Genomic DNA, 17003 nt, shown 5'->3' with positions numbered 1-17003 from the left:
GCCGCGGAGCCGTGCCGTGCCGTGCCGTGCCACCCGTCTCGGTGCTAGAGGGCGGCTCCGCTCGCCTTCCCTTTGCCCGCGCCCAGCCCTGCGCCGGGGCAGCCGCCGCCGCCGCTCCGTCTTTGTGGCCGCGGCTCCTGCCCGCCCGCCCGCCGCGCCTGGGCTGCCGAGGAGGTCGCTGCTGGCGGTGCTGCTGCTGGCGGTGCTGCTGCTGGCGGTGGTGTAGCCGGGAGAGGTTCAGGGAGGAGCGAGTCCCGGCACGGCGGCAGCCATGGGGCTGCAGCCCCTGGAGTTCAGCGACTGCTACCTGGACAGCCCCTGGTTCAGGGAGCGGGTCAAAGCCCATGAGGCCGAGCTGGAGAAGACCAATAAGTTTATCAAGGAGCTGCTGAAGGATGGGAAAAACCTGATCGCCGCCACCAAAAGTGAGTGAAGAGGTGCAGGGGGAGACGCCGGGTGGCTGCGGGGGCGGTTCCCAGCGACTCGGGGCTCGGCGCCGGGAGGTTTCGCCTCCGAGCCGCAGCGTTTGCCTTTGTTGCGGCGAGTTTCGCACTGGCTTTCTCCAGCCTCTCCTTTGGGTCCCTCCCCAGCCGCTCTCTTCAGCCTTTCGCCGTGGGGAGGGGATAAGGGATAGCGGTGGTAACTCCACTTGTAAGCCATGTTCCATCTGTTGGGAGGGCCTGGTTTGGTTGTCTGGTAGTGCCCAGCCCGAGGGAGCCGCGATGTGAAATCCACCGGGGGGACTCGGTTTCAAGTTCTGCCAGCGCGCTGCAAGCCGACTCTGTCCGTTTCATAGCGCGGCGGAACCGTGCAAGTGAACAACACATTTGGAGCCTCTGAGGAGGCTGCTGAAAATACACCGCATCTGGCAACATTTCAAGTCTGTTCAGGAATTACCAAGCTTAGAGTCCTGCGGTGGAAGCACAACTTAACCAGTTCATAGAATCACCAGATGGTTTGGGTTGGAAGGGACCTTAAAGACCATCTAGCTCCAACCCCACTGTGTTTGGCCTCTTAAAGTGTGATGGTGTTTTTCAGTTTATCATTTTACTCCTTAAATATATATACATACATTTATAAATATAAATAAATATGAATATTAAATATATAAAAATATATATATTTATTTATATATATGTAATTACACTGTGCTTTGTGTGGGAAGCATGTCACTTTCCTTGAAGGATCACATTAATGTACAATCTTGATGCAGTATTATGGTAGTGTAATTTAGAACCATAGATTCATTAAGGTTGGCAAAGATCATCCAGTCCAACCATCAACCCAACACCACCATGTTCACTAAACCTTGTCTCATAGTGCCATGTCTACATGTTTTTGAACACCTCCAGGGGTGATGACTCCACACCTCCCTGGGCAGGCTGTTCCAATGCTTGACCACTCTTTCACTGATGACATTTTCCCTAATATCCAACCTCAGCCTCCCCTGGTGCAACCTGAGGCCATTTCCTCTCATCCTAGCAGCAGTTTCTTAAGAGGAGAGATACACACACACCTCCAACCTCCTTTCAGGTAGCTGACTTCTCTTCCCCAGGAAAAATAAACCGAGTTCCCTCAGCTGCTGTGGGCTAGATCTTTCTTCCATTTAACTTAAGATACAGTGGTGTTGTCCCCTAAATGTTGAGTAGGATGATTCAAATAAATCACCAATGCAGCATGCTCAGCACTGTGCTCTCAAAAGTGTAATACACCTTTGGTATCATGGAAAACTCTTGAAGGAGATATTTCCCTTAAAGTAAATGGAGAGGGCTTTGACCAATGGTTTGAGCAGTGTTAGCTGCCTGGGCATGGTAAGGCTTTAAAACACTGAGAGAACTCCTTTTGTACAAATGAATGTTCCTTCCTGGGTTTGTCTCTGATGTGCCTTGGTAAAAAAAAAAAGAGGTGGGAAATACAGTAGCAAATTTCACTTGTTTGTAATGTCAGTTAATATTCACTTACTGCAAATTGTGTTCCTTGCAGTCTGTGATCACTATATTAAACTGTTATGATAAATCATCCTCTTGGAGTGTGAAGTAGAAGTGCCCCTAACCATGCATGAGAGCAGTAGAGGGGAATCGTTCCACTTTGCCTCTCTTCCTCAAGCATCTAGGCAGTACCTTGGCAGCTGCCCCAAACCCTTGGTTTCTCTTGCATTTACCTGTACAGAACTTCTTTTGGAAGTGTGGAGCTGGTGGTGGTGAGGAAAGCCCTAGCTTGGGTGAGCCTCCTGTCCCCAGCAGAATCCTGTGCTGCTAACTTTGGCTTGGTGTGCAGTGCTCGGCACACTTAGATGCGTGTGGTGGGAGCCAAGGGAAGTCAGCGTGCCAAGCAGAGCCACCTGGCCTGAGAGTGCTTGATGAAATACTTAGGGCTAGCCCATGAGGAACATTTAGAGTTGCTATCTGAGATCCTGCCAGGTGTTCAAGTCTCAGCAATGCCTTCCTTTTCAAGATGTTCTTCTTGAGTTTAGGTGTTGTACTTCATTCTAACAAACATCTGTGCTTCAGCGTGCTGCTTTGAGAAGCAGAACCAGCTTAGATTCCTCCTTACACAGTTCAGGTTTCTGCAGTTGTCTCTCCCCTTGACAGCACCCTACGTGACAAGTTCTGAAGCCGATTCATCTTCCTCTGCTGTTGGTGAAGTAGTGCCACCCTTCAACAGATACTAAAAGACAAACTGAAGGAGAGGAAACACACAGAGGTGTTAACATCTGTTAAACCCCCAGTGGTTAGGGTATTGGTCATCCCTGTGCTTTCAAGACAAAACACCAGCATCTAAATTCTTTGAGGAACCTGATTAGGAGCCTGATGCCTGTCAGGAAACCACATGGGATTAAAAATGGTCCAAAATCCAAGCTCCAGGAGTGGCCTAGACACAGAGCTGGCCCACACCTCTGTCAGAGCTGCATGCTCTGCACAAAGACTGGCTTGCTGTGGTCTAGAGGATGTGACAGTAAAGCAGGGCACGTTGAGAGCCTTTTAGACAAGAGCTGATTATGAGTTTTTGAAAATTGTTACAGTTTTTTGAACAAAAAAAAGTCATTTTAATAACAGCTAAAGTGTTTGTTTCCAGAACCAGGTAAACCCTGAAATACACCTCTGGTTAATTGAGCACAACAAGCTTTTCTGCAGGAGCTGTACAATACAGAATGGAGTAGGTGCACTATTGTTCTGCAGTTCGTGGGGAGTGAAGTGACTGCAGCACAGGCTGCCTGCCTTTCCCTCCCTTAGCACCTTCCTTGTTTCTCTTGCAAAGCAGCAAGAACTGTGGTGATGATTCTGTAGGTGTGAATGAGTGATGTGACTGAACAGATCCCACTTCCTGCTTGCCTGGCAGTGTCGTAAATGGCTTTGCTGCTGCCTGCCCTGGGCTGCATCTTGAGAGGTGGGAAGGGGATACTGCTACCACTCCCTCTGATCACTGGAGTCCTCAGCGTCTCCCAGGACAAACCAGTAACATAGATCCTCTCTTTGGCTCCTTTCCATTTGTCTCCTCAGAGTGTATTTTCCACCTAAAACTGAGAAGAGTTGGTGGTGGTTGTTGTTAGTACAAAACTACAATGCTTTAAAAAATGACAACAAAAAAGGAGGATCTTTTGCATTCCTATTTTGTGGAGTTTCCAGTGTGAAGCATAAATCAAGTGTGTCTTTACAGTTTTAAGTTTCACTTGCTTCAAGAGTCTGGTGGAGGGATAAACAAGGCTGACTCAAAGCTGTCCTGCTTCCTGTGTGATGGTTTGAATTGTCTAGTGGAGTTGTCTAGTTTGAGCTAAATACTGAAAGGATGAGTAAACAGCAAGGGGCTCTTTCTGGTGACAGTTAAATACATTAGAAGGAGTGCAGCAGGACAGGTTTGTCCCACTGTTTAGTGATCAGTAAATACAAGCAGCATTACACACAGGCCTTTAAAAATAGAAATCCAGCATTTCTCAGGGGACTCCTGTTCTGTTAAACAAGTGGGGATCAAAAATAACTTCTGGACAGAACTAGTTGTTCTTCTGCTGAGAGCAACTGAATACAAAGGTGCCTGAGCAGAGAATCCTTACTCTGAAACAGGAAAGGAACTTGCAAGATTTAGTTCTGAGCTGTTAAAATCTCTGAGAGGCAAGCTGTTGGAAGCTGAAAAGTACCCTGGATGAATGCTATGTATTTGCTTCTGAATTCCTCTCCCTGTGGTAGGAGAACTCTTGGTCCTTTGACATGAGGGTGAGTTTTGTTTGGGTTTGTTGGAGATGTCTTTTTGGAAGCAAGACTTTTTATAAGGTGGAGTGGGAAGTGTCAGTGTGAGTGTAGGGCAGCTGGGCAGCTCATGGGGGTTTGCAAAGGGTACTTGTGAGTTTTATCTGTAGAAAGCATTTCATTGACTATGAAGAATTGCTGATAATTGTTACTGAAGAGTGCTGGCTTGCTCCAGGAACCATTTCTGCACTCATGAGAAAAAAGAAGGAAAAGAGTTCTCATTGCTTTCTTCACAGGTGTTGTTAGTCATTGGTCATTTACAAGTTCACCATCAAGAAGTTAAGCAGACAGGAAATCTTGTCTGCAAAGGGAATAAAGCCATTCCAAATCCTGTCTCTGACCTAGCAGAGTTGGCTGAGTCTTTCAACAAGGTCAGCTGAAGCACCTAATTCAAACCCAAGACCCAGTCTGGTGTCCGAGCTGGCCAAACCCTCATTCCTTTCCTTGCCCAGTTCTCAGTGGGTGGTGGTGGTGGTGGTTGCCTTCTCAGATGCTGGTCTGTGGAGGCTTTTGGTCTGGCCTGGTGTGGATGTTATTATATAACTGTAAAGGCTGCTGTAAGCCACATAATAACACAGTGTAAAAGCCACTGGCATCACGTGAGCCACAGTGCCAGGGGTTTTTAAGTGCTAACTGTCCATTTTTCAAGCTGTCCTTAATATATTCTGCACTTAGGAAACCACTTAGCAGAAGGTGCAGTGGGTGCCAGCTCTCTATCTCTTAGGACTTTTGTGCCACAGAAATGTTGTTCTGCTGAAGCTCCAGTAGATGTCAAAGTAAGGTACTACAGTTAATATAATACTCATTAATAACTTCTAAAACACATCAATAGAAATGCAGTAAGGATTTAGAAAGAATCCAAAGACTGAGCACAAACTAAGGTTGTTCTTATTTAACAGTGTGGGGGGAAGAAGAGGGAATATTGTAAGAGAGCCTCAGCTGAACTCGTGTGCAGAGTTTCCCAAGTCAGCAGTGATGTCTTTGATTAACTCACCTTGAGTTCAATGAGAGCTGTGGATTAATTTGCACCTTTAGCAGTTTAGAAAGCCATTGTAGTTTTCACTTAGTACCTCCAAAATGAGCTTTTCTCCCCACCCCCCCCACCCCCCTTTTAAGGCACGCTTTAGGTGTGACAGCAGGCAGCAAATACAGATGCTAAGTGAACAGACTTGAGATGTATGTTTGAAACAGACCCTCTTAGGGCACAGTTAGGTAAGAATCACTGCCTGGACAGCGCTAGATCTTGTCTTGTAAAGGCTCCTGAACAGCACATACTCCTGCAAAAACCCAAACAAACCAACTTCCAGTTGGAGTTCAGCTCAATTATGGAAACATTAGAAAACTAAAGGCAAAGAGGTATTTGGGGCCCATCTGATACAGCTTTCCCTTAAGAAAGAGCTGCTGATAATGACAGGATGGAATGTTGCTCTTCTCTTCAAGAGAAATGCCATGGCCAGGGCATAATTAACCACGACAGGACCTTTCTATGGCTTGCTTTCTCCTGCATGAAGATAAAGTTTCTTCTGTGCAAGGATCAGGGAAGTGCTTTCTTTGAAGAAAACACTCAGCAGAGCATTGCTTTTAGCTCCACCCGAAGTAAAGCATTCATTACTGTGTCAGTAGCTATAAAAAGTGTCAGGCTCATGCTGTGGAGGATGCCAGTTTGTCATCTTGAATCACATCTTTTCAGCTTGGATTACTAACTAGCTCCATTACCTTCTTTGTCCTGTGCATGTTCCACTGGTCATTTTTTTCCCCACCCCTATGTTAAAAGCAGAGCACTCTGCTAGTGAGCTAAAATGTGAGGTTTCAGACAATATGGCCTCTCGGGGATTTTCTCAGGGGTAAGAGACGTGAGAGGCTGCTGTTGAATGGAGTGATTCTGCCTCTTCATTGTTTGGGGGAAAGATGCAATTTCCAGCTGTAGATAAACTCTGCAAGCAGACATTGAGGAAGACATCAGTGGTTGGTGTCATGGTCAGTCTTCAGGACCACACCAACAGAGCCAGCTAGAGTGGTCTGAAATTTTTAGAGCAGTTTTTTTTGTTGTTGTTGTTTATTTGTTCCTTAATATTTCTATTTTTTTCCTGACCAGCCTTTGAGAAACCTAATATTGAATTTTATTGGCTCTGAATCCAGCTTAAGGAACTGGAAAGCAAAGGATGGCTTTGCTCTGCGAAGTGCAGACACCTTCTTGCAGTTAAATGAAGAAAAGCAGACACTCTGTCCAGGCTGCAGGTGTGTGCTGTTCCTCAAGTCCTCCTGGGCTTCCCAGCTCCCTGCTGCAGACCTGCTGCAATCTGAACAAGCGGAGCTCAGGACACCCATAGCAGCTCTCAAGTCAGTCTAAAATCAACTTCATAGTTTTCAGTGAGGCAGAACATCTCTTTCTGGCTGGGACAGATTTTTGCTAAGGGGACAGGAAGGGAGATGACCTGCTCTGGAGTACTCTTTTGGGTTTTTATTCCCTGATGTACAGCAAAGGCAGTGATGTACAGGTCAGGTGCTTCTCATGTCCATGCCCTCACTTTGGATAGGGAAACAGAATCATAGAATGGTTTGGGGTGAAAAGGACCTCCAAAGGTCATCCAGTCCACCCCCCCCTGCAGTAAGCAGGGACATCCTCAACTAGATCAGGTTGCCCACAGCCTTGTCAAGCCTCACTTTGAGTATCTCCAGGGATGGGGCCTCAACCACCTCCCCTCCCTGGGCAACCTGTTCCAGTGTTCCATTACCCTCATGGTAAAGAACTTCCTCCTAATGTCTCACATAAATCTACCCTCTCTAATTTCAAACTCTTGCCCCATATTCTGTCCCTGCAGGCCTTTGCAGACAGTCCCTTTCCAGCCTTGTAGCCACATTTAGGTACTGGCAGGTTGCTATTAGGTCTCCTTGGAGCCCCTCTTCTCCAGACTGAACTCCCCCAGCTCCCTCAGCCTGTCCTTGCAGCAGAGGTGTTCCAGCCCCATGATCATTATCATTGCCTCTTCTGGACCTGCTCCATCAGCTCCATGTCCTTCCTGTGCTGAGGGCACCGGAGCTGGACGCAGGGCTCCAGGTGAGCTCTGACCAGAGCAGAACACAGTTTCATAGTTTCATTCAGGGTTGGAAGGGACCACAAGGATCATCTAGTTCCAACCCCCCTGCCATGGGCAGGGATACCCCACACTAGATCTGGCTGGACAGAGCCTCATCCAGCCTGCTCTTAAACACCTCCAGGGACAGGGCCTTGACCACCTCCCTGGACAACCCATTCCAGGGTTTCACCACTCTCATGGTGAAGAACCTCCTCCTCACATCCAGCCTGAATCTCCCCACCTCCAGCTTCATTCCATTCCCCCTAGTTTTGGAACGGCACAGAAGCTCTGCACGCCAGTGCTTCTCTCTCCCTGTGTTAACATTGCAGCATTACCCTTGACAGTTCCCATCGATTTCTGTGCCTTTGTTTTGCAATAGCAGTGCAGTCACTGCTGCAGCACTTCACATGTTTACTCAAAACCCAGAGGTGTGACCGTTGGAGGGAGATTGTCCACAGCCTCGAATCTTGGCAGCAGTTCATTCTTTTGACAGGCTGCCTTGTGGCTTTTGGAGATAATTTTTATGGCTTGCTCATGTTTGATGAGGTTTCCTTTTTTGGGTCTCCTGCCACTTTTCTGAGTTTCCAGGCTAGACTTGCTGCTGTTCTGTGGCAGTTGTTCTTGAGCTGTTATGACATGCTCGGTGTTCTGATCATCTTTTAAAACCCTTGATGTTTTTTGAGCTGGCAAATTAAGACATTGAGCAGTCAAAGGCTTCCCTGGAATATCTGGTCAGTGTAAAACAGATGATCAAAAGATCTTGGGCACATATTGGCAGAATAGTTCAAGAAACTACTGTTCAGGGAGTTGAACCTCTCTTTCTGCTAGTGGCTGCTACCACCCACCGTGGCTGTCAGTTTTAATTAGCACCCAAAATCTGCCTTGTTGCTAAGTCAAACCCATCTCCTGTGCCACATTTAAACAAAGCCTTCACATTTTGCAGTGGGTTGAGGTAGGCAGATGTGCCCTGTCCCAGCAGCTCCTGTGGCACTCTGATAGAAGAGAGGGCAACTGGATTGTCCCATGCTTTACATCTGTGACAGACGTCTGCCATCCAGGGTGCTTGCTTAGGTATCTCACTGGGAATGAAGACACTGGGAAGGGGATTCTGTGGCTGGCTTCATGCTCCCCTCAAATTCTTTTTCTAAACAGATATTTTTTTGCAGTTTGCTGGCAGACAACATCAGTGTCATGGTGTCACTTTCCCACACCTACTTGCACCTTTGGACAGAGCTGCTTGCAGCCACCCTGCTCTTTGTGAATGCCTTTTACTCCTTATTCTCTGTTTTCCTTCCCTCCCTTTATTGTTCTTTTCTTTCCTGTGTGTTTGCTCGTTTCAGGGTAAATATAGACAGAAGGCATTCAGGCCCTCGGAAGCAATGTGGCCATTGCAGGCCAATGCTAAATCAGAAGTTCCTGCAAATCATTCCTGGTGGGGGTGACCTCTGTGGGAAAGGAGCAGTCAGAGGGAAGAAATCATCTACGCAGGTGGCAAATCGCCGTGTTATTGAACAGGGTTCTGCAACTGCCCACCCCTTGGCAGAAACGGCCTGCTGGCTCTTTCACCTGGGGGACTGGGCAGGTGAAGGTCATCAGCTCATTAGGCAGGACAAAGGGAGGGCTTCGCCTCTGCTTGGTGAATCTCTTCAGCTTTTGTGTGTGCTCCTGGCTCTTGGGGGCTGTGTGCTCTTGAAGAGGGCAGAAAACGACAACTTTGTTTAATTTGGCACGGAAAATAAGAGCGTGCAGGATGAAACCCAGCGGCACCGTGGGTCCGACCTGCTCCTCCGGGGATGTTGTTTAGCTGTGTGGCCTTCGGGAGCTACTTAGTTGCTGGTGGGTAGTGGTTTTTTTTAGCTTTGAAATGTGTCCATTTCCTCTGTTAGGCTGCCGGCCTGCGAGCTTAGACGTGGTGAATGGGTTCGTGGTGGAGACTCCGAAGCTTATGCTGCGCTTGTAGCATTTCAGCCTTGAGACAAACTAGGCTGTAATGTATCAGGTCTCAGAAGCTGGACTCGTCCCATGCAGAGGGAAGCAGAGCGCCTTGCTTTTGCCTGTTTGTCTTTAGTCAGTGATCAGCCAGTAGGCAGAGTTGCATGCTTTGAAAAAGAGTAATGAGATTCGAATGTAGGTACAGCTGGGGAAAAAATTGCTAACGGGGGGGGGGGGGGGGGGTGGTGGGAGGCTGGCTTTGTGATTTATGTGGCTTAACAGACTGGGAATGCTGTGTGGTTTCAGCCTTTGAAACACATGAGGGCTCTGAGAACAAAACAGCATAATTCATGTTGTCAGTACCTTTTCCTGTTAAAAGATCAGGTTGAAAAAGCCTGGCCCAGCGGACAAAGCACAGCTTTTGTCTCTCCAGCCTGCAAGCTTTTCTGCAACATGGCTGAGTTTCTTCCAGTCTGCTCTTGAAAGCTCTTGCTGCACTTTTTTTGTACCTCCTGTACGCTTTCAGTTGCTTCAAAACTCCCAGTTTCAGATGTCTGTTGTGCCTCTTGCCTGGCTGCTTCCTTGAGCCAGCAGACTTAGCATCTCTGCTAAAAGAAGTACAACCACCTGCTTGTGTTGCATCTCTTGGTATTTCTTTTCCTTCTAGAAGTAAAAAGCTCTAATGCTAAAAAGACTCCTCAGCCCCACGGCCAATCTGTGTGTCTACAAACACCATTTGTGCTCTTCCCGGGGGCTTCTGATTGCTGCACCTGAGGAGGAAGGCTGCCTGCCGTTAGGGGTGGGGGCCTCGCTCATCAGGAGCGCTTATTGTTGGCACCTGTTCGTCTCCTCTTACTGCAGCCTTTTGCTGTCTGTTGTGGGGGAATGGGGTTGAGCTCCAGCCATTCAGCCTCAGTTGTTGTGTAGTGGTTATAGTGAACTAAGGGCGTCTCTGTGCTATGGTTTTCAATCTCCTGGGTAGGGACCTGGTCCTCTCTTCAGCTGAACGTTGCTGGGGGCCCAGAGCAAAAGCGAAGGCGATTCCAACCTAGGAATTATGATGTCAGTCAAGAAAAGTAGCAGTCTCGTTTGGCATGGAGCAGGCAGCTGGACCACATTAGCTCCCTCCCCATCTAGTACATCAAAACGTTTCTCTAAATGGAACTTGACAGTGTTTGTAAGCAATGTGTAAGGGAAGCAAAGCCTCTCCTAAAACAAACCCCTCTGATGTCCCCAGAGTATCAACCAGAACCCAAACAATTGCATCCCTGTTTGTTTCAGTCTTTATGTGACAAGTGCTCTCTGTGTATGCTTTCTGTTCCTGTGGCAAGAGCCCTGGTTTGCTGCCTTTGGCATCTTGAAGGTTGGTGAGCAGACAGCGGGAGTCCTATGCTGTTGATGCCTCAGATAGGAAAGCAAATCCTTGTCAAGAGCATTTGTGTCTTTAAGGCCAAAGTGAGTTATCTATTGAGGAAGGAATTGGTTGTCATGGAATCTTATTTTTTTTTCCCTGAGGCCCTTTCCTTCAGTTTCTCTTTTAAATATGGAAAATTCCTACATTTTCCTGATGGTTGGGAGCTGATCTCACATCTCATGAGGACATTGTTGAATAGCCTTACTGGAACATTGCTTCCTGGACACTATTATTAGGGCAGTAGCTGAGAGAGATATGAGCAGCTGCCGAGTTTCACTCTGAGTTGCTGAATGGGTGGGCTGGGGTGGCATTCCCAAGTGACAAGCAGGGGCCCTGGGGGATGCCAGGGAGGAATTTTGCTTGGAGAATAGGTGACACTAGCTCAGTAATTAATGCTTCTGTCTCTCCTCTCTGTCTCCCTTCTGGAAGGTCTTTGTAACATGACTTTAGATAATTCTTGCCATAGCCTGGCAGAAACTGTCACCTCCTTCCACCTCACTTGATGTCTTCAGCTGCCTGGTCTGGTGAAAATATGGAGAGCAAACTATGTGAATGTTCTAGTTTGAGCACTGGGAGCAGGGAAGGTCTGATAGCATGGGTTCTGTGCATGTGCTAGCCTGGAAGTGTGCTCAGGGATCATAAGGAGTAGAGCTTATGTAGTAGAGTAGGGCAGGAGTAGAGTAGGGCAGAGTAAAGGCTGAAGGAAGTCCTCTCAGCAGTATTCAGCTCTAAGCCTTTGCTAGGCTGTGGAAAAGGTATGGCTTCGATTTCAAATCCAGTTTTCCTCTTGCTTGCATCCATCTGCCTTTGCTCTTTCCTACTCAGGAGTCACTTACTGAGCAGGGATAGTTTACTCAAGGAGCAGGAGCAGAACAAATGCTGCCAAATTATGGTGTTGCCACAGAGCACTGGTGTTACAGAGGAGAGGCTTCTCCGCTGGCAAGTTAATGATAAATCCAGCAGGAATGTTGTTCCAAGGCTTCTCTTCTTTCTCTTTCCCAAGAGTAAATTGCTGTCTCTTCCAGGTGCATCCCTCCCTTACCAAACCTCCTGTGTCAATTGAATTTTACCTCACAGGAGGACACTTAGGGAGGAAAACTCAGGGCTTCTGTAGCTCTGCAGAGCAGCAAATGGAACAGGCTGATGGCAGTAATTAGCAATGCCAGAGAAAGGCAGCAGCTCAGCTCCCTTCTGAGGAGGGCCATAGTGGTGTTGCTTGCTTGCTTCTTTGAAGCTGCTTACTCCCAGTTGCATTGCTTTATGATGAGCTCTAGTGCAGTTTGGTTTGGACACTTCAGTTGAGGATTTTCTCTCTTTCCTGGGAAAAAGATAGATCCATGCTCATCTGTACAACATCATGGTGGTGCTGTGATGGCTTTTGTTTACTGAGCTTTATTGAGTGATTTTTGTGCATTGGTTTTGCTCCTTTTCCCCAAGGTTTTGGGTTGCTCAGACTTGTTGGTGTAGGTTTCTGGCAGTCACTTCACAAATTGCCTTCAGATGCTTTCTGGATGTCCGATGTGTTCTGACTCAAAGCCCCCAGGAACCCTTCAGTGATATGTGCACTGCAGTGAGCTCCTTGGGATCAGTAAACAGTGTCACTAAGTTTTGTTTGATTCTTTAAGTTATGATGATGTTTTCCTTATGTTTGAGACTGATTCCAGTAGGATAGAGAGTAAGTGGGTGCTGAATGTGATGGGGAGAACGGAGGGTTATTGCTCTGTGTCTAAGTAAAATGAACTGTGTCTATCAGGCAGTGACTAATCCTGCATAGTCTTAGTGCTGTGATGTAATTAAGAAAATTCCCTTCTATGTAAATTCCTCTTTGCCCTACAATCATGTAGTGAACAGCTTGGTGTGGCAGGGATTCCTGATAACAAGAAGTTCTTTGTTTAGTGTTGCCACTGGAAAAACCCAGTAGAAGGAGCTGTGTGCAGGAAGTATCCCCAGGGAGATGCAAGATGAGTTTGCTTGCTTATCATGGCTGTGAGACTCTGGAATCAGTTGCCCAGAGTGGTTGTGGATGCTCCCTCCCTGGAGGTGTTTAAGGCTAGATTGGGCAACCAAAGCCAGTTGAGAAGTGTCCCTGCCTATGGCAGGGGGGTTGGAGTAGATGATCTCTGAGGTCTCTTCCAACCCCTCCCACTCTGTGGCCACCAGCCAAGTCACAACCCATTTTAAGAGCTCAGTAATGGTTTCTGGTGCTCTATTTTCAGCATTATTGTTTTCTGTTATGCAAAGTAGGTGCACTGTAAAGTGTATAAACATGAAATTAGTCTTTAAACACCTTAATGTCTTCACCTATGTATAGCAGTTAAAAAAATCCAAAGTGGGTAAAGCATTTTGGATTGCTACCTTTCCAACATCCTGCCAGGTGGGTTGAGCTGCCAGTTCTGTTTACAGAGGGCTGAGGTGAGAGATAAGGTTGCACATCAAGTCTTTATTGGAGATGGAGTTAGCAATTAGGAGGCCTTGACGCTTAACCTCATTACCCATGCATACAAAGCAGCTTGCAGACATTGGGATTGTGTTGTGAATTGCAGGACAGCTTCAGCCTACCCATTCAGTTCCCTAAGCTGGGATCAGAATGGGTTTGGTGGAGTTTTGCAGAGTGGGAGGTGCTATTTGGCTTTTAAATGTTCCATCAAGGTGGTGACTGCCTCTGTTTGATTCTTTGCACTTCCTGGCCTAATAGGAAGGACCTGGGACTGTGCTTACCTTGGTACTCTGTTAGATTTGGGCATGTGTGGGCTTCTGCTGGCTGGAAATGTACCCCAAACCCAGCAGTCAGTTGCAGAACTGCAGCTAGCCAGGCAACAATGGACAGACGCTGTGCTAGCCACAGTGCAGGGGTTTTGACTTCCCCAAAGCTTGCCTGGTGCCTAGCAGTCCTTCCTGGCCAAAGGCACAGCTGGCTGTCCCACCCTGTGCAGATGTTAGCCCTGCTGCTGGCGATGATCCCCTGCCTTAGTCCTACCTCCCTGCTCCTACTTGCTTCAGTCTGCCTCTGAGGCAGGCAGTGCCAGCTGCACCTTTCCAAGCTCATTGCCAGTTTTGGCTCCTTTTCTCCTTTCCCTAGCTCAGTGGCCCTACCAGCTTAGTCTGAATCTTAACAGACTACCAAGACAAGTCCTAAATTTAGCCCTAAAGTGTTCCTTCTGGACCCATCCTTACTCCTAATTTGGTGTCTGCAGCCTTTAGCAGATGCAAGCCAAGAAAGGAAATTTTCCCTGCCGATGCTAACATCTCTCATCATCTGGCAACCCTCCGCTGAACCCAGCAATGAGAATTTCTGCTGGCTGCTACCCAGCTCTAAAAGTCATTGACTGAAGCCTTGGATCCTTCTCCTGCTGTGTCTTGACTCTGGTAACTAATAACAAACAAGAGTTGTCTGAAAACCCTGCAAGTCTACCTGAACTCCAGCCTTGCCCTAACACAAAACAGGTGGCTCCCACCGAACTGAAATGTAAATCTCACTTGCTTAATTCCTGCCTTGTGCATCAATTAGGGACAAATGTCTTTAATTAAGGTATTGTGACTCTTTGGGAGCCAGGAGGGAAGGTTATACATTCTATGCAAAACCAATACAGCTTTTGGTCGTGGCAGTGGGAAAGGAGATGACCAAATGAGACTCAGAGGGAAATTGGGTCTGCCAGGGGCTGCAGTCAGCTTGGCTGGAGACTGCCACGAGTCACAGGTTTCAACCTCTCAGGTAGTTTGGCTTTCTCTATAGCACTTGCCTCATCAGTACCAGGGATTCAGAAAGAGCTTTATAAGGAGAAGAGGGTGATAGTGCTCTGAGCTGACATCAGACCACTAACACAATTCAGTTGCTGCAGAGGTTCCCATGTGCAGATGCTTGCTTTGGGCTTTGGGCTTTGAATTGAGAGAGCTGAGAGAGATTCTGGCCTCCCCCCCCCCCTTCCCCCCCCTTGCTAACTTTAGATGAGAAAGAAAGCAAACTTTTCCTTTCCTTTTGTGTCCATGTAGCTAATTGTATGTGAACAATTAGTCTTGGTGGCACTTTGTTTGAATGCAGAAGGACTGGGTAATGATTTTGTGTCTCTTTTACTGAGAGAAATGAATGTCTGTGGTGAAAACTCATTCATTCAACACACTGTAATTAGGAAAATCACCATCTAGTCTCTGCCTTCAGTTCTATATAGTCCAGGCAACACTGTTCCAAACTTGAGTTACTGCTTTTGTCCAGGCTTCCCAGGCTGGTCCTTGGTGTTCTTTATGTTGCTTGGGTGTAGATTGGTGTGATGCAGAAATAGGAGGGATCAGCTTGTGATACTCAGGTTTGGGGTTTATTGGCTTCTGTTACTTCTTACTCTAAATAAATATGAGATCAAATTACTTCTTTTGGAAGAGTAGGCTGTGCTGGAGCCAAAGGAGTTTATCTGAACTCCTCTCTACTTTTCTGTAGAGATTTCCTTCCCTTCAGACTTCTGATTTTGACACCCAAATGCATCCCTTTTCTCTTGCATCAGCCCACAGTTACACAGTGCTCTGTGGGCATTCTTGTGGTGAGTAACATAGATTAGTACAGCTGTGCTTCCAGCTTTTAAATGTGCCTCTAAAGAAGCAAGGATGGAAAAAGAAACAAATACTTGAGGTGTACCAGAGACCTGCATTCACCTTGACACACATCTGGATTCTGAGCTTTGCACAGACTGGGTGCAGAACTGTCGTGGTAGAAGGTAGAAAAGCTCTGCTGGAGCTTCCAGAGGAGAAGTTAAAGATGCTTTGCAGCACTGCACCTGGCATTAGGTATTACCTCTTGCAAGCTCCTTAGCCTCTACAGCTCCTGCAAGGGCTGGAGCTGGTTCATGGGAGGCTTTGTCCAACTCTTTCCTTGACTTCTCCCCATCTCTTCCTTGGCTTTCAAGGCTTCTGTCCATGGTTTTGTGACCCTGCCATGGGTGAGATGGTAGTTTGTATGCCTGAGTGGCTTTCAGGCTGCATACACTTGGATGTTAGTGCTGCTGTGCTGTTGGTGTCACCTGTCATCAGTGCAGGCTGGTGTGCTGTTAGAGCCCTGCTGTCAGGGGGCCTCACTCAGCTGGTGACCAGTGATTGCAGAGCTGTGATTCCCAGTGTTTACTCTTGTGTCTCCCTCTGGAATGTTAGCTTTACCTGGCCTGTGCTGCCTCTTCTCCTGGAAGATGTAGCTGTCACTTCTGCTTAACCAATTGTTTGTCTAACCTGTGATTTCTTTGCAGTGAAGCACAGGAGCTGGTGTATAAACTGTAGCAGAATTGTGTTGTAAAGTCTCTGGGGAAAGAGGATACTGTACTTTCCTGTCTTGCCTGTAACCCCTCTACTTGACTCTTACTTAATCAAATGTGCCAATGTGCTTCCCATGAGTAATTTCACTTGTGCTCTTAAGTTAGATACTTATGCTTGATATATTGGCTGAACATTTAATCACTTTGGAGGTGTGTTTCTGTCTGAAAGCCATGGTAGTATGAGTAATGTTCCTATTAGAACCACAGAATCATAGGGTTTGGAAGGGACTTCTGGAGATTGAGTCCAACCCCCCTGCCAGAGCAGGATCACCTAGGGCAGGCCACACAGAACACTTGCAGGCAGGCTTTGGAAGTCCCTAGAGAAGACTCTCCAACCTCTCTGGGCAGCCTGTTCCAGTGCTGCATCACCTTCAGAGCAAAGAAGTTTTTCCTGGTGATACTGTAATCCTGTGAGCTCCTGCTGGTATCTGTATGTGTGCTTGTGTTGCATCCTGATACCTGGATAGCTCTCATCCATGACAGGAAACAAAGGGAAGCAAAACTTACTAACCAGAAAAACTTGAAATTCAGTCCCTGTGCCTGCCTTGCCATGCTGTCCTTTCCTAGCCAGGGCCCTTTGAACTGCAGGGTTTAAAGCTGAGGACAGAATAGCATAATAGAATCAGGACTTTAGGGGTTGGAAGGGACCTCCAGATAGCATCCAGTCCAACCTGCCTGCCCAAGCAGCATCACCTGGGGCAAGTCACACAGGAACACATCCAGGCAGGTTTTGAAGGTCTCCAGAGTTGGAGACTCCACAACCTCTCTGGGCAGCCTGCTCCTGGGCTCTGTCACCATCCCAGTAAAGAAGTCTCTCCTCTTGCTGAGGTAGAACCTCCTGTGTTCCAGCTTGTACCTGTTGTTCCTTGTCCTGTTACTGGGCACTACTGAAAAGAGCCTGGCACCTTCTTCTGGACACCCACCCCTCAGATGTTTATACACATTAATAAGCTGCCCTCTCAGCCTTCTCCAGACTGAACAGCCCCAGCTCTCTGAGCCTTTCTTCACAGGAGAGATGTTCCAGTCCTCTGACCATCCTCATGGCTCT

At 47.4% G+C, this 17003-nt stretch overlaps 1 protein-coding gene across 4 annotated transcripts in view; it reads left to right on the top strand.

Annotated features, from left to right (window-relative positions):
- Positions 1 to 11: 11 nt before the first annotated feature.
- The window catches only part of ARHGAP10 (Rho GTPase activating protein 10), a 120913-nt gene continuing 103921 nt past the window's right edge, over positions 12 to 17003 (top strand). For 3 of the 4 annotated variants that reach the window (XM_068165747.1, XM_068165746.1, XM_068165745.1), the window contains exon 1: positions 12 to 425. In XM_068165747.1, coding sequence (XP_068021848.1) covers positions 272 to 425 — 154 coding nt within the window. In that variant the 5' untranslated portion in view covers positions 12 to 271. Of the gene's footprint in view, positions 426 to 9012; positions 9155 to 17003 lie in introns of those variants that run through there. The other variant, XM_068165748.1, reaches the window with a different exon arrangement.

This window comes from Melanerpes formicivorus, unplaced genomic scaffold (genome assembly GCF_026170545.1).
Source record: "Melanerpes formicivorus ecotype bairdi unplaced genomic scaffold, bMelFor1.0.p_v2 SCAF_92, whole genome shotgun sequence".
NCBI lineage: Eukaryota > Metazoa > Chordata > Aves > Piciformes > Picidae > Melanerpes > Melanerpes formicivorus.
The sequence above is the reverse complement of the archived record's forward strand: the minus strand, read 5'-3'. Positions and strand labels throughout refer to the sequence as shown.